The sequence below is a fragment of the Acyrthosiphon pisum genome, chromosome A2 (assembly GCF_005508785.2).
Source record: "Acyrthosiphon pisum isolate AL4f chromosome A2, pea_aphid_22Mar2018_4r6ur, whole genome shotgun sequence".
In the NCBI taxonomy this organism is placed as follows: Eukaryota; Metazoa; Arthropoda; class Insecta; order Hemiptera; family Aphididae; genus Acyrthosiphon; species Acyrthosiphon pisum.
The window spans coordinates 104,727,054-104,752,129 of record NC_042495.1 but is presented as its reverse complement, the minus strand read 5'-3'; the positions used below and the strand labels follow the sequence as shown (position 1 = coordinate 104,752,129).

The 25,076-nt window shown below is 29.0% G+C and overlaps 1 protein-coding gene and 2 long non-coding RNA genes across 3 annotated transcripts in view; 2 read left to right on the top strand and 1 right to left on the bottom strand.

The window, feature by feature from the left end:
• Positions 1-15,323: 15,323 nt before the first annotated feature.
• LOC100570835 (putative uncharacterized protein DDB_G0282133) lies at positions 15,324-21,877 on the bottom strand. The gene is made up of 13 exons (XM_016807639.2): positions 21,706-21,877; positions 21,431-21,563; positions 20,633-20,759; positions 19,347-19,491; positions 18,698-18,839; positions 18,429-18,525; positions 18,251-18,317; positions 17,597-18,178; positions 16,765-17,002; positions 16,358-16,422; positions 16,210-16,300; positions 16,086-16,145; positions 15,324-15,763 (listed from the first exon to the last, which is right to left on the bottom strand). Exons 2-13 carry the CDS (start codon positions 21,540-21,542, stop codon positions 15,603-15,605), a joined length of 1,887 nt encoding a protein of 628 aa, XP_016663128.1. The 5' UTR covers positions 21,543-21,563; positions 21,706-21,877; the 3' UTR covers positions 15,324-15,602.
• Positions 21,878-22,363: 486 nt separating this feature from the next.
• On the top strand, positions 22,364-24,049 carry LOC107884810. Its single transcript, XR_001680152.2, has 4 exons — positions 22,364-22,574; positions 22,635-22,843; positions 22,908-22,953; positions 23,693-24,049. It is a non-coding gene; the product is annotated as an uncharacterized LOC107884810 (long non-coding RNA).
• A 438-nt stretch (positions 24,050-24,487) lies between these two features.
• Positions 24,488-25,076, top strand: part of LOC107884816 — a 6,394-nt gene continuing 5,805 nt past the window's right edge. Inside the window, exons 1-2 of the long non-coding RNA XR_001680171.2 lie at positions 24,488-24,591; positions 24,664-24,773. This is a non-coding gene — a long non-coding RNA (uncharacterized LOC107884816). The remainder of the gene's footprint in view (positions 24,592-24,663; positions 24,774-25,076) is intronic.

Here is a 25,076-nt window from a genome sequence, read left to right as displayed (position 1 = left end):
CGCAAGGATAGTATTAGGACAAATAAAAGTTAACTAGTAGTAGGTATATCAATAGAAACAAAAATTACAAATGCCATCAGTTAGGGTACTGATATTATTGCTGTTCTATTTTTAAAGCAGTCTTACCTGCACAGCTTACAAAGAAGGCAACCCAATTCAAAAAAGAAACAACTGAAATAATGTAATATACAATTTACAATAATTACCAGATATATAAATTAATAGTACATTGAAATTAAATATTAACAATTGAAAAATTTAGAAATCAGATGTCAGGAGAAGAACACTACAATGATGAATTATTAATAGTACTTATAAACCATAGTCGGTACTCACCACTACTCAGCAGCACGTTTATATCTGAAATGTGAATATCTGAAATCGCGTTTACGGTACGCGTCACGAAAACGCGCGGCTGATTCTAGCGCCTCCGGTGGCGTTTTTTCGGAAGGGCTATCTAAACACGCGAAGACGAAGACGAAGCGACGTTGGAAGTAACGAGCCGCTGGGAACAGCACCTGGCGGAACACGATTTATATATTTTATGGGAAAACGATCTTACGCAGACCGAGTATAACTCATTTAATTTGGGTTTTAGAGTAAAGTTACCTATAATAAAACTAAAAGAGGACAATATTCCGGAGGGCAACACGTTGCGTTTTTTCCACTATACCGAATTCGACGCTCAGTACATCGTTAAGAAATAATGATATTTTCAAATAAATTACCCTTTTCAAAAAATTAATTAATTAATATTTTTTTAAAAAAACGCAGCGTAATGCCCTCCAGAATATTGTCCTCTATTAGTTTCATAATAGGCGTTTTTGCTCTAAAAACTAAATTAAATTAGTTCTACTCAGTCTGCGTAACCATGTTTTTACAACTGAAAACCACCGGTATGGCGTCCTCACTCCTCTTAATGGCTTATTGTTTTTTTTTTTTTCAAATGAAGATGTAATTGTTAAGGAATGTTGGTCACCTAATATTATTTTAATTGCGGTAGACCGCATATCCGAGCAGCACTTAATTGTTTCGAGTCTTGAGACAATATTCAGACAAACCAATATATGTACCTAATACCCTAAAAAATATTTTTACCTAAATCAGGGGTCTCCAACCTACGGTCCGCGGGCCGGATCCGGTCCACCAAGGTTTTTGCACCTGCCCGCCAAGCTATATGTATAGTTAATGTTTTGAAAGTAATTTATTTAATATATTATTATTCTCATTTAGTTTTCATTGTTTTTAATATGCAGGTGCCTAAAATAATAACACACAATTATGAAATGCTAGTTAATTTTAAATTTAGTTTATTTATAATAGTATTGTTCTATTATCATAAGTCGAATCATCAAAATTTGAACAAACTATAATAATGCGGTCTTCAACGATATGCTGCAAATTGCAATACAATAAATTGGGGATTTTTGTCTGCGACCACGATTACGTTATCGGAATTCTTGTTTTTATATATTAAACATGAACATGAAAACGTGTTTAGTGTTAAAATTATTTTTCTCCCCTTACACGATATTGAAATGACCCATTATTATTATTTATTCCATATACAACCACACCTATATTAGTCCGTCTATACCTATACCTGTACACGCAGATGTTTATAATATGTTATATGAGGCGACTTGGCGGCGCCGGTCGTACATTCCTATACGATAACAATTTTTTTCATGCAGTTTAAAATACAAATGTAACCAGACGATATTGTTGTCTCCATTTTATGAAGACTTACAGAAGACATAATTTATAGTAGACTAGATTTCTAAAGAAATGTTTTCTAAAGAAATGTTTGTAGGTACCTAAGTGTATATCTTTCCCGACCCGACTGGCCGCCGCCTATGGCCTCCCACTGCGGTGCAAACCCTCGTCAAGATTCAAAACGACGTTTTAAAATACATTATCATAGTGTACATGAAAACCATTATAAGGGTATATAATAATAATAATAATAATAATACAAAAAACATACACTATAATATCGACAATCTTAACGAAGAAGGACAAAACATTTAAAATCCCCTACCGATGGACTGGCGTCGGCCATGATATTATCATGAATACCGAATGGGACCCGGTTAGGTAGAAGGGACAAAACGACGATTTCTCTTTTGGGTATTTTATAGAATAATGTGAGCACAGAACACACACATGCATGTCGGTGTATTTGTTCTCCTCGAAATGCGTCAGTAAGATTATGTCGAATTCCAAATATTCGGATACTCACACACATTATACATATATGTACCTATATGGCTACATTTATAAAATTTAACAAAGCTGACAGCAGCTAACCTACCTAGCCTTAAATACGACGATTGTACTTAGTAATTTTCAAGAATATTTATGTGGGTGAGTGGAAGATTATAGTTGCGTCTCCCGGTAAAAATGTCTTCCGAATTATTGAGGCTAGAGTTTTTTTAACGTATGCATACGAATTACGATCGCGCTGTTTTGATGTACCTATTTAATTTTACTAATTAAATATTTTTGAAATTTAATATAATATATTATATATTCTAAACTTAATTTTCCTTCCCATTTTTGTGAAATAGGTATAAACGTATAATATGAAATTTGCCCGCTTTTTAAATAATGATGTATAGTGTATACTAAATTCAGTGGAATTAAGTAAAAACATTTATATTTTGATTATGTTATTACATATATGTGCTCTCAAATAATATATAATAGTATGTACATTTTATTGTAGCTAGTAGTAGTGCTATTTTACCTACTAATAACATTCAAAATGTACTGTGGACTATAATCTATAAATATACATTTATGTTCTAACAATAATACAATTTTAATTTTTATAAATTATTTACTGAGCACTAATAATCTACCTATATATTATTTACAATTTATATTATACAAGGTGTTTCTGAAATGGATGAGGTAACTAGTATAGGCGTACTCGGTGTGATGGCCCAATGATGATTTTTTGAAATTTTTTTTCCATCTTCAAAATCTGGGTATATACAAATTATTATTAGAACATTATCTTAGATGTAAAAATTAATGATCTAGTTGTATTTTTTGCAAAATTCTCATACAAATCGAGGTGTCACATCATTTTCACGCTTGTCGAGCGTTTTTAACGCTCGAATCGCCGAATAAAAAAAAAATAGTGTGGCACATCGATTTGAATGAGAACACTACGAGATAAACGGTGGTGACTTATTTTTTGTTATTTAAAATAAATGATTAATTGACGAATTATTTTACATTGTCAACTAATAAAAATGATAAAATAATAACAAAATTAGGTTTAACAAAGTTTGAAATGATCGAATTTACTGACATTATTTACAAAAATATGAGTAAAATCGATCCAGCCGTTCTCTCGAGTGAAGCGGTTACCAAAGGACAGGATTTAATTTTTATTATTTAGACTATATTGTTATGTGTTTTTTTATACACTGAGTGTGTGTATTACATCAAGACCCTGAGAGTCCAGATTTTTGGGTATAATATGTGAACGTAATATAGTGTATAATATAATATAGGATCATGGATATTTGGTTATTACTTATATGATACATAATATATGGCAAGGTGGTGCAAGGGGATGCGCAGAATGGGCGTGTTCTCTTGTTGAACAGGGTATATTGTATATGGTTATAGCTTATAACGTAGGTACCAATATTATCGTTAAGAATTCCACCACTTTGAGTACAATCCAACACCACAGTACTACCACCTGTAGCGCTGAACGAGGTGTGTAGGGCGCGCGTGCAACTGCTGGACGAGCACACTATCATCACCGTTCACGGCCGTGTCGGAGGCATATAATTATAGTTTTTTACTTAGCATATTATTAAGTTATAGTTAATATAAATATAATTTTTGTTAGACCACGGTGTAGAGAACTTATATTATCTTCTCTACATCGTGGGTCAGACGTTCGTGAGCGACGAGGTCCAATCACCATCCAATCCAAGCCAGAGCCCACCGTCAACCTGTTGCAGCTTTCAAATCTTCGTGGTATGTTATATACTTTTCATAGTTTGTCATAAATTATTAGTATTATTTGTATTACTGTTTCACATAAGACCTATGTCCTATATCAGGGATGGCAAATCCACGGCATGCGTGCCCGAGATGGCACGCGAAAAGATTTTGTGAGCACGCGAAAATTTTTACTATTATATAATATAATTTTTTTCATGGCACGCTCTAAAAAAAAAAAAGGTAATTTTGGGCACGCAGTGTTCAAAAGGTTTGCCATCCCTGTCCTATATTATTATTGTTGTTTCGTTCGCTACTCTCGATCGCTGCAACACACGGGTGTTCGAGGGCTAAATATTTTTTTGTAATTTGTTCTAAAACTTCAACAACTTTTTGAATAGATTTTAACGAAATTTAATCTCACATTGTTAATTATTTTTCATTCGTATAAAATATATTATGTTTCTTCACCTCACGCGATATCCCAATTTTTTTTTTATTTCATCAATTACAAATTACCACAAAATAATATATTACTATTTACTACAAGAAAAAATCAATTCAATAAACTAAGCACAATTTACCTTTACACAATTAGGGAATACTTCAATAATAATACTGTCAGGTCTGGGTATACAATGTAAAATGTTACTTTTACTTATCATATAGGGGAGAAAATGGTCTTTTGTGTTTTACCATTTTCACAATATAGGAGAACATCTACTTTATTCTTACATACCTAATATTGTGTCTACTGTCTACTCTTTTATTAGTTATTTGTTTATATTTTATGTACACACCATTACTGATAAATGTAAGGATCGGAAGTTGATGCATTTTGCATTTTTTTTGGAACTTTTTGACGATGCTCTCCTGGCCACAAATGTGTTTCGTTAGCATGTGAATCTGAACAACTAATTTTTATTTTGCATTTTTTGATGTTCATTACTTTTTAAGTCATTTTTTGACATTTTTAGGTCATTCCCCTACATTTTTTGTAATTTTTACGGATTTCACACAGTTCACTTCTTATCGTTTCTTGTCAACCATTATGCCGATAACTTAAAACTTGGAAATTACAACGAACTAAGATAAGTAGGTACCTATCCAATTTTATCACGTCGATTAAATTCGTTAGGTTAGGAATATAATAATATTACCTATCTACATTTTATTATATTTTCCTAATATTCGATTAGTACTGAGCCCTACTGTCGTTACTGATAATACATTATTATACACCTCAAAATGTTTAAGCCCTTAACACTATAAAGATATTAACGATAATTTCAAACGTATATTTATGTATTATATTTTAATGTGAGTGAAATAGTAACATACCTATTGTCCTATTATTAAGGAATTATTTTGATATAAGTCTTATAGTCAGTGTAGCTAAGCTAAACAATAGCCTGAACCAAGTAGGATAGGTAGTTTTATTAATTTTATGTGTATTAAAATATATGTATAAAACATTAGGTATTATAAGTATTAACTATTAAGTATACTTAATGAGTATTTTTAGTATATTTATTATTATAGTAGCATACTATAGTATATATAATGTTATTTAAGTATTAGGTACTATACATTATATAGGTACTATACATTTAAAATTGTTTTGTTAGTCTAACGCTTAGAAGAGGGCCACATGGGAATCACAGGGTCTGATAGTTCATATATAGGTATATAATTCGGTGTCTGATATATAAGACGACGAGCAAAGAAACGATTTCGGCACAGGTATTTCTGATTATTATACCTACCGTCAGAAGTGGTGAATTTGGGAGAGGGACAGAGGGTAGTGGCATTGTATTTGTCCTTGTCTGATTTTAAAAGCAGCCCTCTTGTCTGTTCGGGGAGGGGGGTAAGAGAGATACAACCCTGCATGACCTTTCTTGAATATTTATAGTTACTTATATATAGGTTACCATAAATAAATTATCTTTTTAATGTTCATATAGTGTATAAAAAAAAATCGGCTATCCCCGTGACAGAATCATTTGACCACCACTGCGTATATTATAGAAAATAAGAACTAAGAAGTTCGTATGTGAAAGTGATGTGTGTGTGTGTGACCTGTCCACATGTTTTGTTTAGGTATTATTTATTTAAAAAGGTTTTCTTTTATTATAACTCTAATCGCGCGTTCATGGGCGCAATTTCAACTTTTGACTTGGGGTTGGGGGAGGCTGAATATATTGCAATTTTTGCAAGCAGACCATTGCAATATAGCATATTAAAATTGTATGTCCTAGGTTTTTGGGGGGGACTATGGCTAAGTTTGTGGGGCTTAGCAGTCCCAAGCCCCCCTCCCCAATTTGCGCCTATACGCTCGTTTAAACTGTATGTCCTATATTAATTTATCCTATTTATATTTATATTTATATTATGCGTTTAACCCATTTCGTGATCATTTTCATGGCCGTATACGATTCGAGGCATATGCGTAAGCAATAAGCATATTACGAGGTTGACCTTTAGCTATTCCGCTCTCGTAAGTGTGGCCGTCCGTAGTTCTGATATCGTAGTTGAGTCATAGCCAAACTGGTTAGCAGGCGCTAGTTTGATAGTAATGATGTACTGAGTATTTAAGAGAAGTCTTCTTATAGAGGACGATACACGGTAATTTGTTGTGTTCGTCTTACAAGTGCGTAACATACCAAATTTACGCCCTGCAGGAGAACACGTTTAGCTCCGTTAGTTAAACAATAATATTTATTAGAGTGAATCGACCTATTATGAAACTTGATAGTAAGAACATTATCTGTAGTTGTGTGAGTGGGGGTTTTTACTATAGGTAGTTAAATTTTTTGCAAGTTTTGTGTATGTTATAATATAGCGTAGGTAGATTAAAAACGGTCCTAACTCACTTAAAAACTTAATTATCGTTAAAACCCACACACAAACACAGAGAATACCGGACATTTGCCCTCCCCCCCAGACAGGACATCCCCCCCACAGATATATTTTTGATGCACCCATTTCCCCCCTATTTTTTTTTTAAAGTTTACTATTTAATATGAAATTATTTTTTAGCCTATTGTCTAATATTTTCAAATATTTTCACAAGTACAATAAATTACCTATAGATGTATTTATTTTTGATCAACTGAAATACTTGAATTAAATTCAAAAGCAATTATTAAATTATTAAATATCCAAACTAGTACATTTTAACAAAATAAAAATAATAAATAAATATAAACAAAGGCTAAAATATATGTGTTTAGAAATAACAAAATAATCAGTAATCCAATGTTTTTTACAAAATGTAACATTTTTATGTCGAAATTTTTGGCTATTTTTATTAATTATTAATTATATTTTATTTGATACTTATTTTTTTATTGCTTCAAGTAGTTGAGTGGATCAAACATAATATACATTTATAATCTATTATATTTATGAAAATAAAAAAATGTTTATAAATATATTTTATTTAAAAAAAAAATAATTTCATATTAAATAATAAATAATATTATATTAGTAAATAATTATAAGCCAATAATAAACTTTAAAAAAAATAGGGGGAAATGTCCTACTAGACCAAAAATAGTCCGCGGAAAATATCCATTTATCTAACATAGATATATTGTTCATTTGTTCATACCTACCTACCATCAATATTCATATAGCTCGTAATAACTTTTTCCAAAATATTTTTTTGGGAATTTGCTGATATGAGTATATTTTTTTAATTATTTACTAATTATACAATTTTAACAATTTTTTTTCATTCGTGTAAGTGTAAGTATAGCATCATATTTGTTTCGTCAAGTCTTTCTGTTACACCTTTGTGTAGGCACTATTTTTTATGTGTTATAACTTATATTCGTTGATATTATCGACTGTCGTACACTCGTACTGTCTAATGTTTTTAGGATTAACCAGTCATTTTGTACACAAAAATTTAAGGAATTTTGTTAGGACCTTGAAATTAATGTCATTTGGCCCGGGTCGTTACGAGCTGGGTCGTTAATAATCGTTATAGAATATGTAGATGTCAGCGACCACGACTAAATACAATTAGGCATGGTACCTACCGACAGTATTTAAAATTAAAATTGTATTAATATCATTATTTTGAATTGATAATATTGTGTTCTTTATGGCTTGTGGAAACGATAATACATTAGTGATCCATTAGGAAGACGGATAGGAATGTTTTATGAAATTGCTTTTACAGCAGAAAACCTTTCAATGTTGTACACCTATAATAATAATGCGTGCCTGTTCCGAACATTCGAATATGGTTTTGTTTACGCTATTTATTAGTTTCTTTGAACTGTATAATACGTATTATAAAAATTACGAATGTATAGATGGGTCGTATAGATACTTCAGTGGCGACGGACAGGCGGGCGACGGCGATTTAGTACCTACTACGAGGGTAGATAATAAACTGAAATTTATTGTTATTTGAGGGGATATTTGGTGTTCGAACCGACGCGGCGGCGGGCGATAGAACCGGTCCCGTTCGGAATAATAATATAATATTGTTGGCAGTGTCGTGTCTTTAATGTATTGTATTATATTTATGGTTATACACTCTCGTCTTGGGTATATATTTTTTTCGGTCATAACATTCCGGGAACATGACCTTCGACATACGAGGGGCGACAATCCAAAACGTACCTATACTATATTGACAAAACCGAGTTATATGACATGTAATTTACGATATGCATACGACCGCGAGAACCCGAAGTATATCCAAGCTCATAAAGTGTATTGTTACAAATTTCGAACACATCGTCTGCATAAGCAATCATTTTGTAATTATCAACACTCGGTGGCCAGCCCACGGTGTTTTAAAATCGAAAAAGCTGGAATAAACTATAATATTGGGAGATGGTAAACCGAGGCAAAATTAACCTTTTTCTAGTTTTAGTCGATATTATGACATTGTATACTGCGACAAATAAGAATTTAACATTATACAATTTGCGACAAAACCGTTAAGATACATCATACCTAAAATCGACTACTATTTGATCTTCAGTTAAAATGTCCTTGAGCCCAAATCTAGTTTAGAGATTTTCTTAAATGTTTATGTAATTTATGGTGCAGGGCACATCGATAATTATGTTTTCAGTTCCCGGAGATTCGGAATCCAAATTTGATGTAATTTAAGATTAACCCTTTAAATAATCGAGTGGAAGAAGAATTTTTAAAATTATTAATGATTAAGGACACGGCCACACTGCGGTATTTTCGACGTCGAGTCCGAACGGCTTTACCGTCGCGTTTTTTACGTTACCTTCTAAACAGGTTTTATTTAAATCGACTGAGCTGTATTATTCTCTTATTTTCCTAACGCTAATTACTAATATTGCTGATATCGTTATTTAATTTTGGATACTTGGATTTACCACAAAATATAACATTGTTGTTGTCAAAAATAAATATTTAAAACATTTATCGTATTCACTAAAAAATATTTAAAGACTTTTTTTAGATAATTTATTAATTAATAGTATGCGAACTGAGATAACGAACATTTTCTATATTTCCAACATTTAATTTTTCAACTATTAGTGATTTTGTCTAATAGAAAGTTTTAAAAAAAAATTGTTTTAATACATTATTCAACAATTAGTATACTATAAAGTTCCAGTAATTTTATAAACATTTTTTTTTAATATATGTTATTCTAGAAGCACTTCGATCACTTATTTTATAAAAATAATTAATTAATATAAATATACCACAGATTATAACTATATAATACAAATAGTTTAACAATATTATAAAATAATAGTTTAAGAAAAGTACCAACAATAATTACTTAGGACATAGGTACCTAATATAATATGTGATCACAATTCGGTACCTACTACGGTCTATACTCTATACAGTATACGGGACTACCTACCAACAACACTATATATTTCGGTCAGATGACCATTAATTTGATTCTGGTTATATTTTACTGCTCAAAGGATTTAATATCACAAATATATTATTCAAAAATTATTGAGAATTTGAATAAAACAATTTTTTTTCATTTACATACCCCTCCCCTTTTGAGTAAAGATGATTAGTTAAATTTTTTTTTAAGCAACTGATTAATAACCAACTTGTTTTTATCTTAAAAATTAGAAACCAGAGGATCCTGTACCTAAATCAAAATTTAGCCATTGCCTATATTTTCGATTGGAGATGAATACACAGTTGATAACGGCCGGCATACTGATCGTGTATCCTTCAGCAGATAAATTTCCAACAATCGCTTCATTCCAACATATCAACAACCATCGCTCGACGAGTAAAGGCAGCATTCTCGTAACCGAGTTGGGATCAACCAAGTACGACGATAGGCCGCCAAAAACGTATGCGGAACTCGTGTCGGCACTTACTTTGAAATACACTTCTTAACCAGTTTTTTTTTTATTTTAGTTTGTTTAGCCATAAAACCAACACTAGCCATCGCCACCAATCAACTTTGGAGATGAACACACAGTTCAGTTACGGTATAACTAGAGGCAACCGTTTCGTTCTTGATTTGTTGGTTCTTTCACATTTTTTGAAATACTTCTCTTTTCCAATCCTACACTTCTGAGTTGTCGATCAATAAAATAACCTGTCACTGCCACTGTTCAGTAATGGTATACTGACATCCATCGTTTTCCTTTTCTCAGCATTTTGATTTCCAGCCAAATTCTATACATCCTACCGTCAATCAGCTGTGTTAATCGAGAAAAAGCGACATTCTCGTAATCTACTTGAGCCCAATATTACTGAGGACGGTGGTCGGCCTCTGAAATCGTTTGTGGAACTCGTGGAAGCAGCCTGTCGTTTGCGGACGGATGTCGATTACGTTTCCAGTGGTTGAGAATGCGGTTCGGCAACGGCATATGGCGGACTAACAATATAGAGTTTCGGCGACAGAACTGTTAAAATACCTGTAAATACTACCTAGGTATTGTATTTGTTTTTCATTTGTTTGATCTTTCTTGTAACGATTATCATTACCTACCGTTGAACATCTTCTTTAGTAACTTACAATAATTTTTTACATGAACCATAAATCATGTAGGTATAGGTTCTTTTAATAAAACGGTTAGTCTCATTTGGTTACACCATTAACACTAAAATAATTTACTTATAGAGTATACTTATCGGCGTAAGATGCATAATTTGTAACAATGATACATCTTCACAATTTTTTGGTTTGCTTCTCATCGTTGGAGAGATGTACCTACCTCCCTACTTCTAAATCATCCAGATAGTCACTTCCTTGACAGAACTTCTGGAAAAACTGTAAGTACTAGTGTATAAGTTATAACGCTAACGTTCATTTGTTTATTGAATCCAAACCCCAAGTCTTGTGTTTTTAGTTTGAACAATTTCCAACATTAATAATATCAAACAAGTGCAACTATACTTTTACTTGCTTCATAAAATAAGTTTTATGTTTTAAATGATATTTTAAATTTAAATAGGTATGAAATATGATTACATCATACTCATTTTCATTAGATTATATATTTATAGGTACAATTACAATTAAAGGTACCTATATTATTTTTTTTTTTTAATGAAATATATTTTTCTTATAATTATGATTATTTGGTAAACCTAATGTTAAAAAAAGGTGGACTGTTTATATTATAAAAAGTAAAGTTAATTAAAAATGTGTATAACATAAATATGTCAAAATGACAAATCAAAAATAATATGGAAAAAAATCGTCTACTGTAAATATTTAAAACTAACTACATAATATATAAAAATGTATGGAATTTAAAAATTCAACATTTGTATTTCCAATTTTTGATGCTGGTTAAATAAATTTAATAGTTAATTATTGTCATCAGTTTTAGATTTTTGTCTCTTATAAATTATATTGCCATATTAACTCCCCCCTCCCATTATCTGTCTTTTTAACGTTATTTTAGATTCTAAGCGGTGCTAAAGAATGTATTGGTTTTACAATGATTTTTTTTTCCGTCTGTCAGCAACATTTTAGATAGTAAGAATGCTTCAATTTTTGAGATCAGCATATTTTCTGATAGAAAAGTGAACCTATTTGGTACTTTTGGGAGATCAAAATTGAAAATTTTAAGTAGTTTTAGAAGTTTCGAGTTTTGCATTCAAAACTGGGTACAATTTTTGGGAGTTCGGATAAAAGGTACAAATAACTAATATAAAATACTAAAATTTTACGCGAGTTATGGGTTTTACGTTAAAAACTGGGTGAAATTGTTTGGGGGTTTCGCGTCTGAAACCGGCTACAATATTGTTTTGCGGGTTACGGGTATAATATTGGGTGAATTTATTATTGGGTTATGATTAAAAAATTGTTTAATTAAATTCATTGCGTTCAAAACCGGGCAAAATGTTTTGCGGGATACCCGTTTTTACTCCCTGATTTTATAACATTCACTTGCGGGACTGGGACTACTTAGGTATATAAATTTAAATGATTCATGTATAATAATATAATTGGGTATAATAATAACTGTGGTTTTAAATTATTCAAAGGATGATATCCCCCGATACTTATTTAAAATTCAACACTGTCTTAATATTATAACAATAACTATATAGTCTATATTATTATATTTTTTATTATTTCTAATTACTCAAAAAGCATTAGATTCTGAGTGGAGCGAAAGAATGTATTGGTTTTGCAATGATATATTTTTTTCCGTCTGTCAGCAACATTTTGGATAGTAAGCAATAGCCAATAAGCATGCTTCGATTTTTGAGATCTGCATCTTTTCTGATAGAAAAGTGAACCTATAGTTGGTACTTTTGAGAGGTCAAAATTGAAAATTCCAAGTAGTTCAAAGCATCGAGAAAATAACTAGCGACTAATTACGAAAAACCGCTAAATATGGGATTTTAATTTTTAACGCTTTGTTTATCACCATAGCAACGAATAAAAAATAATAAAATTATAAGGACTACGTTAACCACTCAGAATCGTTTTTCGTACACAATGGTTAATCATTGTATTCAAATATAACACATTCATCACAACTACTGTAGGTACCTACTCGTCCACCTTTTTTTATTATAATATTTGACTAAACACAGGGGTACTTTAATTTTTGATTAAAAAATTATAGTGAGGGAATGACTATTATATCAAAAACAATTATACCTATATATTTGTACATATTTCATGATGTGAAAAAGCGAAAATAAATTAGGTAGCAAAACTATTTTATTTAATATATTTATATATATTATGATATGTTATATTATTATCCATCCTATTTGAAACGTAAGACTAATACAAATAATACTTAAACTTAATAACATTTTCAATAAAATTGAACTTCAAACTTGCTTATATTATATATATTATACTGAATGCAAGTAATATGTATATAATACTATATTATAGTGGCGGTGCGAACTTTTTCGACAGTGAGACAAGAAAATGTTAGTTGCAGCACACACGACCCACCTATTTAATTTGCACAGAGCCGTGGGGGGCTACGCCCCCACATCCCCTATTATAATTCTATATCAAATTTACCTTTCTAAAAATTCAACTTACGGGTACTACAATAAAAATAACTTATTAATTATATAAATAATGCTTTATTAATAAATCATTGAATGTAGGTACAATAAGCTGGCGAGCTTCATTTCAATTAAAAACTATTTAATATATTTATTTATTTGATACGTTGTATCACTCAATATTTTTCAGAACTGACTATCCTACTATAGGTACCTACCCAGTACCCACCCACCACCCCTTTTAGCTGTGAGATAATTGTCTCACAAAAACCCTCTCACGCCGCCACTGATAGGTACTATAATAGTACAAAGTGTCAGCGGTCTGCAATCTAGAGTTTTACCTGACCGTATAAAGTGTGAGCGTCTTGCTATCTTAGTTTCAAGTTTTTAACTCGACCGTACCAACAAGTTTCGCACTTGACCCAGAAGTCAGACCCCCATTTTATACGTGTTCAAATATGTTTCTACTCTGACGGCTGTGGATGGTAATAAATGTGCAACAAAAATTCACTCAGTATATCCAGTTCAATAATGGTTCAACCTAAAACACCGTTCAATACAATTTTTTTATCCATAACAAAAATAATATAAGCTAACCTATTTCAATTAGTTTTTAGAATCGTTAATTTTTCTTCACAAATTTGGAAGTAGGTACCTACCTAACGCATGAAAACTCAAACCGCTCAAAAACTGCCTTAAGTTAAAACTAATCAAATTAACATTTGAATATTGTTACAGGAGAGCACGCATTCATCATCATTAAACAGAGTACGAGCAGATGATAGTATTATGATGGCCATTGAGTGGTTTATCAAATCAATACATTTAATTTATCAGCTTCGAAGAGACAGATCCTGAGCCCTGTTTCCGAAGTTGAATAAAGGATCGAAAGCGTTTACATACTCTGTAAGTAAATTATTAGTACAGTATTGTTTGTATAATTAAATGATATACTGACAACCGTTTTATTAAAAAACCAGGTGCATGTGAAAGATGATTGCAAATTGCAAAAGAAGTACCCAAGAAAAACCACAACAAGCTAGTATTAGCAGGTAGTTCAACAGTTCTGTCGACGAAACTCGATATTGTTAGCCAGTGAAATTCCGTTGTCAAACCGCATGCTCAACCACTGGCAACGTAATCGACGTCCGTACGCAAACGGCGACCTGCATTCGCGAGTGTCACAAACGATTTCGGAGGCCGACCACCGTCCTCAGTAATATTTGGCTCAAATAGATTACGAGAATGTCGCGTTTTCTGGTTTAACACAGCTGATTGACGGGAGAATATATAGAATTTGGCAGGAAATCAAAGTGCTGAGAAATGGAAGACGACGGATGTCACTATACCGAGACTGAACCGTGGCGATGACAGGTTTTAATGATCAACGATTCAGAATAATAGGATTGGACAAGAGGAGTATTTCAAAGAAAGTGAAAGATTCGGGAAATCATTAAATGCTTTCTCGGTTCTTTCACTTTCTTTATGTATCTATATTATAACATATACTTGTGTTACCATGTAACATATGATACACACCATGTCAAGATCATAATAGTTCTAGGCCAACATCAAACTGTACATTGAGGAACTCTGGATGACTATAACACTCGTTAGTCTTTCGTTATGCTTTATTTAATATGTAATTAATATTGTGTAATAATATTTAATAAAAATGTTTAATAATAAAATATTATATCAACTGGAACTCATTATTTGAAATGCAATCTGGATCATCTATACCACACCCTCTTAAAGAACTAATAGAACATTTGTATACACTGTTATCTAAAGATGTATTGATAAAAAAAAATGTAAATAAGTATACAAAATATAAAGATATACAGGTAATTATATTATATAAATAGGTACATGTAATTTTTTTTAATTATATATAAAACAATAAAGATAAATCACTTTTTACCTCAATTACTTACATCTCAAAGTAAAACATCAAAAAAAAATTTATTTAAATTAATTTTACTTCTATTAAATAATAAATACAAATTAATAACACCAAAAAAAAGTAACACCTACTATTTATCTACTTGTACAATATAAGGGTTGTTAAAATATACATTAACCTTTAATATAAATATAGAAGAAAAGTACCTATTTATTTTTAAAAGTTCTTATAATTTTTTTTTTTATTAAAATTTGAATATAAATTGATCAGATGGCAAAAAATCTGATTTATTAGGTTTGATATAATCTTTAGATGCTTTGGATGTTGTTCTGTTCATAGATACATTCTTATTAGTATTCATTTTTTTAAGTGATTTATTTTGTGAAGGTTGAAGCACAGCATTTCCTAAAAAAGTTTATACAAATGTCATTAAAAGTTACAAGTATATTACATAATTATAATTTAAAAAAAAATAATGGCCATTAGTTGGTTGTATGAGTTAATAAAATATAATCATACCATGATTATAAAATATGAAGTAATAAATACCTACCAAATTATTTTGAACATTTATACTGTTTATTTCGTATTTAAAACTTTTAACATCGGTTAACTATTTTATTATTACAATTTGTGGTTTCCCATAATTAAAAAAAAAAAATAGTTTAAAATTAAAATGAAATATTAAGATATAAAAATACTTTGCTAATAATTATACACAACTGACCAAATTGTTGTGGTGTATCTAATCCTTGGAAATTTGATTCAGGAGTTACATCTAAGGAACCTGCAATTTTGTAAAAATTTGTTTTTATTTATTTAAATAAGTAATAAATAAAGTAATAACTTACTCTCAAAATAGTTTGAAAAATTGAATTGCCCAGTATCTGGATATTCACCAATATCATGAGTATTTTCATATGATTCAGATAAATCACAATCCTAAAAAAAAAAAAACCGGCTTTAGTTGTAAAAAAATTAATTAATTACCTAACTTACACTGAAACTACTGTTTGCACTATTTTGAGACATCGAATCTGAGCAAAAGTTCCAACCTCCATCATCTATTGAAATATAAAATTAAGAAATATATTATTACCTAATAATTTTATTAAATTTCATTTATTTTTTCCACTCATTGAATAATAACTAATAGATAGTTGATTTAAAAGATATTTTAATTATTATTAGGAATTTACTTTTAAATTAAAATACAGTATGTAATTTATAAAAAAACAAAAATATTTCAAAACGTCGATCATATAATAAATAATATTTAAATAGGCATTGCATAATACATACCAAAGCTTATCAGTTATTGACTAATAATTAGAATCTTATAAGACTACCTATTAATATTTAAAACAAATGGACTAAGGGTAGGGAAAATAAGACTTTATACAGACCGGGTACAGCTTTTTGTGGTTCATTAGATACATTTACATGTAATTGTGATGAATTATTAAAGATGTTGATATTATCAGAATCAAGATTTTTTATATTTGACTGTTCAATAGATTTTAAAGAATTTAATTTCTGTGAATGGTCCTTATCAATGAGATTTCTGTCATTATTATGACTGTCCATTGATAAACGCAATGCTTCAACTTTTTCTTGATTAAAATTGTTATCCATATGAATAATCTAAATTAAATAAAAAAATGTAGTAGTCACAATATTCAATGCAAATAAATATGTAAATAAATTAAAATAAAAAATAGAATGAATTTACAATAGGTACATACACGTTGTCATTAAAAGGTTTAAAATGTAATTTTTAAAAAACTATTTCCAAATATTTATATATAAAATGGAAAAATCCCAACTTGTTCATCATTAAATATAATTTTTAATAGGGACCAAAATTGTAGGAATTAATGACATCCCATTCGTCCAGGGCATGTTACTTAAATTTTTCCAAAAGTTTGGGTTTCATAAACAACTGATTCATTTACAAATACAATTTTTAAATGTTCTTATTATTTTATTACTGTCCCTATTGATATAAGTGGCATTTTTTTTCTAAATACCTACCAGCCTTTCGTAATACCATTAAATGTATACACAGTATTTGTATTTATAATTTTCAGTATTTGGTATTATAATTAATCTAAAATTAACAGACAGTTAGCTAATTATTCTAGTTTATTATTTTATGCTTAGCTTTATAACAATATTCTTACTGATTACCTACACTTTAAATTAGTATTAGTATTAGTTCTTCAAATTAAAAAATACCTTATTTGTCTTCATTTTCCTTGGTTGAATAATTGTTGAATTAATCTTATTTTTATCTTGTACTGGAGCATATGGTTTTTTAAATTCAAAATCTGACTGTACATCAATAGTTTTACTTTTATTAGTATGGGCATTTAGATCACCATCATTCATAGGGTTATTTATGTTATTAAAATGCATCTCTTTTGATTCTATTTTATTATTTTTGTTACATTGAATGGTACTCTGTTCCAGATTTTGTACATTTTTTAACTGTGCAGAATTGTTATTTATATTTTCAGTGGTTTCTACTAAAAATGTATTTATGTTTTTGTAAGCAGCTACATTTTCATCACTTGTTTCCAGTGTTATCTTATCTTCAGAAAATGAATGGAAAGTTACATTTTTTTTTGGTTTATTATTTGAATATGAATTATTGATATCCATATCATCTTTATCATAAGTAAAATCGGCATGATTATAATTACTGGAATAACTTAAATTAGGGTTAAGGTGTTGGCCCAACGAATTAAGTTTTACATCAAATAATTTGGGTTCAAATTTGCTAGGAGTATGTGACCAAAGCGATACTTTATTAATTTTCTGAAAATCAATTGTAATAATATTAACATATTAATAATTATTAATTTAAATACAATAACAGCTTGTTTTTACATTTTTTTGGGTTTCAAGTAGTGCATTTTTAATATGACATTTCTCCTTAAATTCTGTATTCAGTTTCCTAAAATATTATTAAACCATTGAATAATTATTAATAGCTACCTATACCAGCTGTATATCTAAAATAATCATTATTTTATCACATAATTCAATAAAAAAAAAAACTGTTTACATTAATAGAGTCTTGCAGTTTTCTTCTCTTTTATTTAAAGACATCATTTCAGTATAGACTTTGGCATATTGTATAATAATATTATTCCGTTTTTCATCTGCAATAATATAACTACAATGAGTATAACACATAGTTTTAAAATAATACAATATAATTATTAGTACTTTCTACCTGGCTATATTTTGATTGAAATAAAAAACTATCTACTTCTAGATGAACTAAATACTTAGCAGTAAATTGTTTTGAATATAAAAATGCAATGTAATTACCATTTTCTTTTGTAGCTATGTCAATCTTTTCAACTAAATTTTTTAGATGTAGAAGCAACTCTTCATATTCTAATTTTGTGTTTTCAAGTTCAGAGTCAGCTATTTTTAATAATTTAACTTCAGGTATATTATTTAGTCGTTCCTAAACATTAATTGAATTTGTATTTTCTACTTTTAGAAACTTGAATCTACTATCCATATATTTTAATCATCTTTTCTAAATTTATTTCTAAAATTCTATACATACATTCTATATAAGATTAAAAATAAATCAATTAGGTATTAAATTATATACCTTATAGAATTTCCATAAATTAGACATTTTTATATTGTTTATTTATAGAGCATTCATTATTATTAGACATAGTAGCCAAACATGTTTCGCAAAATATGGTTATTATAAAAAAAACTAAAATTATATTACTTTTTTTACTAAATAATTTTTTGTTAAGTTCAAGTTGAAGGAGTTATAATTATACTTTGGTATTTTAAATAGCTGTTTGGACATTAATTATTATTGGTTAAATCAAACTATCTGTTTAAGTTTTCGAACTAAAAATTGTTAGTATTTGAACCCATAAGTCTAAATTAGGTATCACATTATTTTTTAAATAAAATATGAAATATTAGTAAAATTTAAATTGCTAACCTCTTCTTTTTTCCACAATTCCGTTCTTACAAATAGTTGTTTTTCATATTCACATTTTGATTTATTTATTGTGAATTTTTTCTTTTCATATTGAATTTCAAGATGAGCTAATGTTTCACTAAGAGAGTTATTAATGTTGTCAAAACTGAAAAATTAAGTAAAATTAAAAATGTATTCTTAACTTGATTTCATTTTTATAATCAGAAATAATTTTTGAAATTCTAAAATAAAAATATTTTTAATTAAATTTAAACACGTAAGTTATGAAATTATATTTACTTAAATATATTATACGGTGGCGGATTTAAGGGTTTAAAAAGAAAGTCGGCAAATCAATAAGAGGGGCCTTCTACAAAATGTACCAGTAACATACTTACCTCCAATTTACAGAATGTAAATTAAAATTAAAATGTAGCTTGGCAAAAAACCATGCAAATATAAAAAAAAAAGTGAAGCCATAAAATTATAAAGGTTTAATTTGAGTTACACGCTTTTAAATTTCGTACTACACACAATTTTAGGAGCTGCTATATACACAAAAGTCGATGATAAAATTATCATTTTATATTATAATTCAATAAAACAATAATGATGTGTGTGTATGTTTCTGTGGGTGACATACTGGTCGGCTAGGTTGGCGAGTGAATTGGTGGTTTGGAGGCAATCACTCATTGCTTCTATTTATAATGTTATACTTAATTTAATAATAATAATACTTATTTAAAATTTCAATCAATATTTTATAGCTATAGCAATTATATAGCAGTTGTAAAAAACAAGGTCCTAACCCGTTAAATGTATAAACATAATAATATGAAAAACATAGTGCAAACGCATTAAATTCACAGCCCTGTTACCACATTTTTCAATATTTATATGTACCTAAGTTGCGAATTTATCACAAAAACGGTTTCCAATAAATCATGATTTACACTGCTAATTAAGTAATAAAAATATTGTTATTATACTTACAAAATCACTGTTTTTATTTTCATGCAATCATGAATTTTATTATATTATAATATATTCATTTATAATTATAAATAATCTTATTTGTGATCATTGGTATATATTTAAATTATTTTATTATTAAAACAATGGTAAATTATATTCCAGTTTGAAATATACTTTTTTTTGGTTAAAATTTAAAAAAATCAACTTTATAATTTAGGTGGGCTTCAGTGCACAATTTAGGAGGGGGCCCTGTTGGCATTTGCCGACTAAACGACCGTTAAATCCGCCACTGAATATATAATACATTTATGTAATATTATATTATGAAGTACCTCACTATATTTTCTCTAACTTCATTTATTCTTGATTTAGTATCATGCAATTGTTTTTCAATAAATTCATTTTCCAAAGTGACTAGTTGAGTAGAACGTTCGATTTCTTTAATACTTTTTAATTTTACTAAAACATGTAATTTAGTTTAGGTGAAAACTATGTACAATTGATAGTATGTTAATAGTTTTCTAAGTAAAAATAATAAATATATTGGTATTAAATATGTTGGAGGGACTTAAGTTTAACCACTTTGGATTATCCAGAATAAGCACTGCTAAGAAGATTCAACAAAATAGAGGGAAAAAACTGAATTATAGACTTGTTAAAAGTAAATACGTAGCTACCTATTGTATGTATATAATGTAAAATAATAATATTTATATATTATTGTTCAAAATTATATATAACTTTTAAGTACAATACATTTTTCCTAAATACATGTAGATTTTTTATGAGCAATTAATATGGATTCATTTTATGCATAGTATCCTGGCATCGTTTGCTTTTTTAGTATATCCATTTGTAACTATCAGTATTTATTTCCAGATGTATTTCAAAAGCTCGGTTAAAATTTAGTTCTGTATTAAACAAAATGTTTGGTACGGGTTCGGGTTGAGTTAATTTAAATGTTAAAATGTTAAAATTTAAAACTTATAACTTACAAATAATATCAATTGTATTTGTATTGATATGTCAATACTGATTATCGGTTATTATTTAATAACATAAAAAATAAAATAAATTTTAACCTAAGGACTAAATTACTTTTTAAGAGAAAAATTAAATGAAATACTTACAACGACACATTTCCTGAGTTCTCCAAAGTTCAATACTACTTTCATGGAAACTTAAATGTAATTTACTCAGGTCTTTATTCATACTTGAATCATTTTCATCATTACCTGACATTGTTTTATCTGAACAGGTAGACTGAATTTGAAAATAATAATAAGAGATTATATTAAGATATACACTGTGAAATATATAGTCATATAGAATATTATAGTTAACTAGAAAGTTCGAGTAGTTACTACTTACCTAACTACGATCTAACGGAAAATTTAAAACGTACCTAATATTTGTTTATTATTTCAGTAAATACCAACAACAGCCAGACAACATTTATAGACAACTCTTCACTACTTGGCAGTACTAATTATTGGTGTCTTGCACTCTTGCTGTCAAAATGTTAAATCATTCAATTAAAATGCTAAAATGCTGTACATAGTTTCAAATGTATTATAATAAATAATAATGTATTAAAATATAAAAGAACAAAGAAATAGGAGTTTAAAAAGGCGGGTTTCCACCGCGGTTTAAGATATTAGACGGTTTAAATATATCCACAACCGTGGTTTCCACTACACATGTTTGCTGTGTACGCGAAAAATGTTCAAAAAACACGGTATCGTTGTTAACCATGTGGTAACTTAACCTAACCAACCAATCAATGGTGGGTTTCCACTAGATACGTGTACGTGTGTCGTTAGGGCCCTATAAAGATAAAGACCTATATAAAGACCCTATAAAGACCTCTACAGTGCCTTGTGCCCTTGTGCCTTGTGCCCAGTGTCGTGTTCGTGTATGAAAATACTTTTCTGTGATTGGTTGGTATACAAGATTTTGGTATACCAGAGTGTTTATACGTTCTTACCACTGGTATACCATAAAGTTGGAACCAATCATAGAACATGTTCTATGGTATTATCTTAAATCGTGGTATCATCCTATCTTCTCTGTGGATATATTAAAATGAGACAAATTTCAAAATTCTATGGTAAAGAAGAATTAATATTGACCGTAATTTCAAAACAACTATGTAAAAACTGATAACATTAATACTTTATTATTATGCACATTCACAAGAAATAGTCAAATTATGTTTGTTAAATCCGGAAAATGAACTAAGGAATAAGGATTGCTGACTTAGAATTGATCGAAGTAAGCAAATGTTATGGAATAGTATATTAATAGATTAAATAATTTGTAATTTTAATTTAGGGAATTTCCTATAAAAAAACAGGAAATAACTACCTATATTTATGAAGAGCTTATTATACCAATCATTGAGAATTCAAAGTATGAAAAAGATTTCGTTGATACTTTTAAAATGGTACTGAGAAAATACCCCAGTACCTACCTTTGCAGTTTTGGTAACCTAACCATGGAATGTACGCATGGGGCAGTGATAGGAAATCAGCGAAAACTCAGTGAGTATAAACGTATAAAAGTATTAGAAACACAAATTATTTATTCTTTTTAATTAATTTTTAGATAGGAGTGCTATGAATATTTGTTCAAAGTAACAACTTTCAAGAAGGTACACAATGTTTAATCAAATTATACTTGTACATGTAAACTTTACCTTATTGAAGAGCAATTGGGAGTTTTCCATTTTATTGAGGAATTAATTAATTAATTAAATTATTTTCAAGATAATATATTAAGGTTTTCTCATAAAATGATTTATTATTCTTTTATTTACTATACATCATAATATGGTTTATGGGAATATTATCATTATTACAAAAATATTATCTGATTTTTAGTTATTTAAAACAAAAACTCTTTTTTTGTAAATACTTATGTTCTAATGTAATTTAATCAGATATTTTATAATTGACTTGTATGTACAATTATGAGTTTTTTGACCCTTGGTTAAAATAAACCATTGTTTGTTGCATTTATATTTTTACACTTACATATTTAATTTATTACCGCAAATGATATATAAGACCATATTATACCTAATTAAAATATTTTAATAAAAAAGGCTAATCTAATGAAAATTAACATTTTCACAATGAACATAAATTTACATTAATATAGACAAATACAATTAATAGGTGATAAACATATTATGCAATGGTGGCACTGTTTATAAAACGTATAAAAATAGATACAAATAAATCTATAATTTTTTTTCCTATAATTATGTACCTATTATAATTTTAATTTAATTTAGATTGTTACTAAAGTCATAATATGTAATTATTTTTTTTTAATGATCATGAAGCCCGGCAACTATGGCTATTAACTGTTTGTTTTTTTGTTTGTAGGGGAGGAATTGTAGGTTAGTAAACATGTGTGTTTTGTTGGTTAGACGTTGGTTTGACAGGTATCTGCCATGCCCGGGTGGGGGATGGCGGCACTTGTTCTCCGGATACCGTGACTTGTCCGAAGAAAAATTCCGCCCGTGGCCAAGGAATCAAACTCGGGTCGGCCACTCCGTCCCCCAATAATATGTTATTTATATTATTGCGTATTTCGTTATTTTTCATAAATTAGTAGTGGACCACGGTAACAACGTACTATTTGTATCAATATTTGTTAACACAATACAATCTATTAAGATGACATAAGCATTGTTGTATTGTTTATGATTATAACTTTTATAATTGCATATTTTATTTTTATTTACTCTTCTAAAATATAATGTGCCTGGTCAACAAGTTCATATAATACAATTTATGTACTCTTAATTTTATGTATTATAAATGTGTTCTATGATATTCTGTATTTAATTTAAATGTATTAGTAATATTTTTAGAACATTATTAATTTACGTAACTTATAAAAATATTTATCAATAATAAATATTTATTTTAACTTTATTTAAAGTGAGTTTAACATTTATGTGAATTTAGTGGAGTATCATAATTTTAAATTATTATGCTTGTTAGGTATTTCATTATCACATGTAATTACATATAATTGAAATATGTATAATAACATACAATTACTAATCAGTTAAAAAAATGTAATAACATTTAGAGATATTGTATTTTTTACTTGTTATGATGTATTAGTGACCAAATTTTTTTTTCACCATCTAGTATTCAAAAAGGAACAATGTAATTTGTACAAAACCTAAATGGTGAGGATATAATAGTTTTGAAAGCTGAAAAAAACTATCAAAGAAGCTAGTGCACTCCCATAATCAAATGTTTATATGATGGTAAATTAGAAAATTAGAATTTTTTTGATAATAATATGGATAATTATATGGAATTATATGGACAAAATGTAGAGCATAATGCAGTAGCTGTGATACATTTACATTCACAAGAAGTAGTCAAATTATGTTTGTTAAATCCAGAAAATGAACTAACGATTATTACTGACTTAGAAATGATCAAAGTAAGCAACAATTATGAAGTATACTCTGTTCAAAATAAGAAACCTAGACGGCGGCTAGCTACTGCGCAGGGGCGTGGCTAGACAAATAGCACGGACATAAATCAACGCCACCGCAGCGCTTCGGCGGGAGCGACTCATTAGTCTATCTTTGATAAGTGACATGAACACATAACTTAAAATGCATTGTATACCTGTTCACGCCGTGCGGCGAGGTGTGTGCGCGTACTTCTCCGTACGTTAACACGTTATACAACCAATTTATTTTATGTTTTCTAATTTATATTATGTTACCTTTTGTTTCAA

Excerpts from the sequence above, each read along its gene's own strand:
- LOC100570835 (XM_016807639.2), bottom strand. The coding sequence starts at position 21,542 with ATGTCAGGTAATGATGAAAATGATTCAAGTATGAATAAAGACCTGAGT. Across the intron at positions 18,179-18,250 it reads TACTTGAAACCCAAAAAAAT|AAAATTAATAAAGTATCGCT; the intron begins GTAAAAACAAGC and ends ATTGATTTTCAG. Across the intron at positions 17,003-17,596 it reads GGAAAATGAAGACAAATAAG|ATTATTCATATGGATAACAA; the intron begins GTATTTTTTAAT and ends TATTTAATTTAG.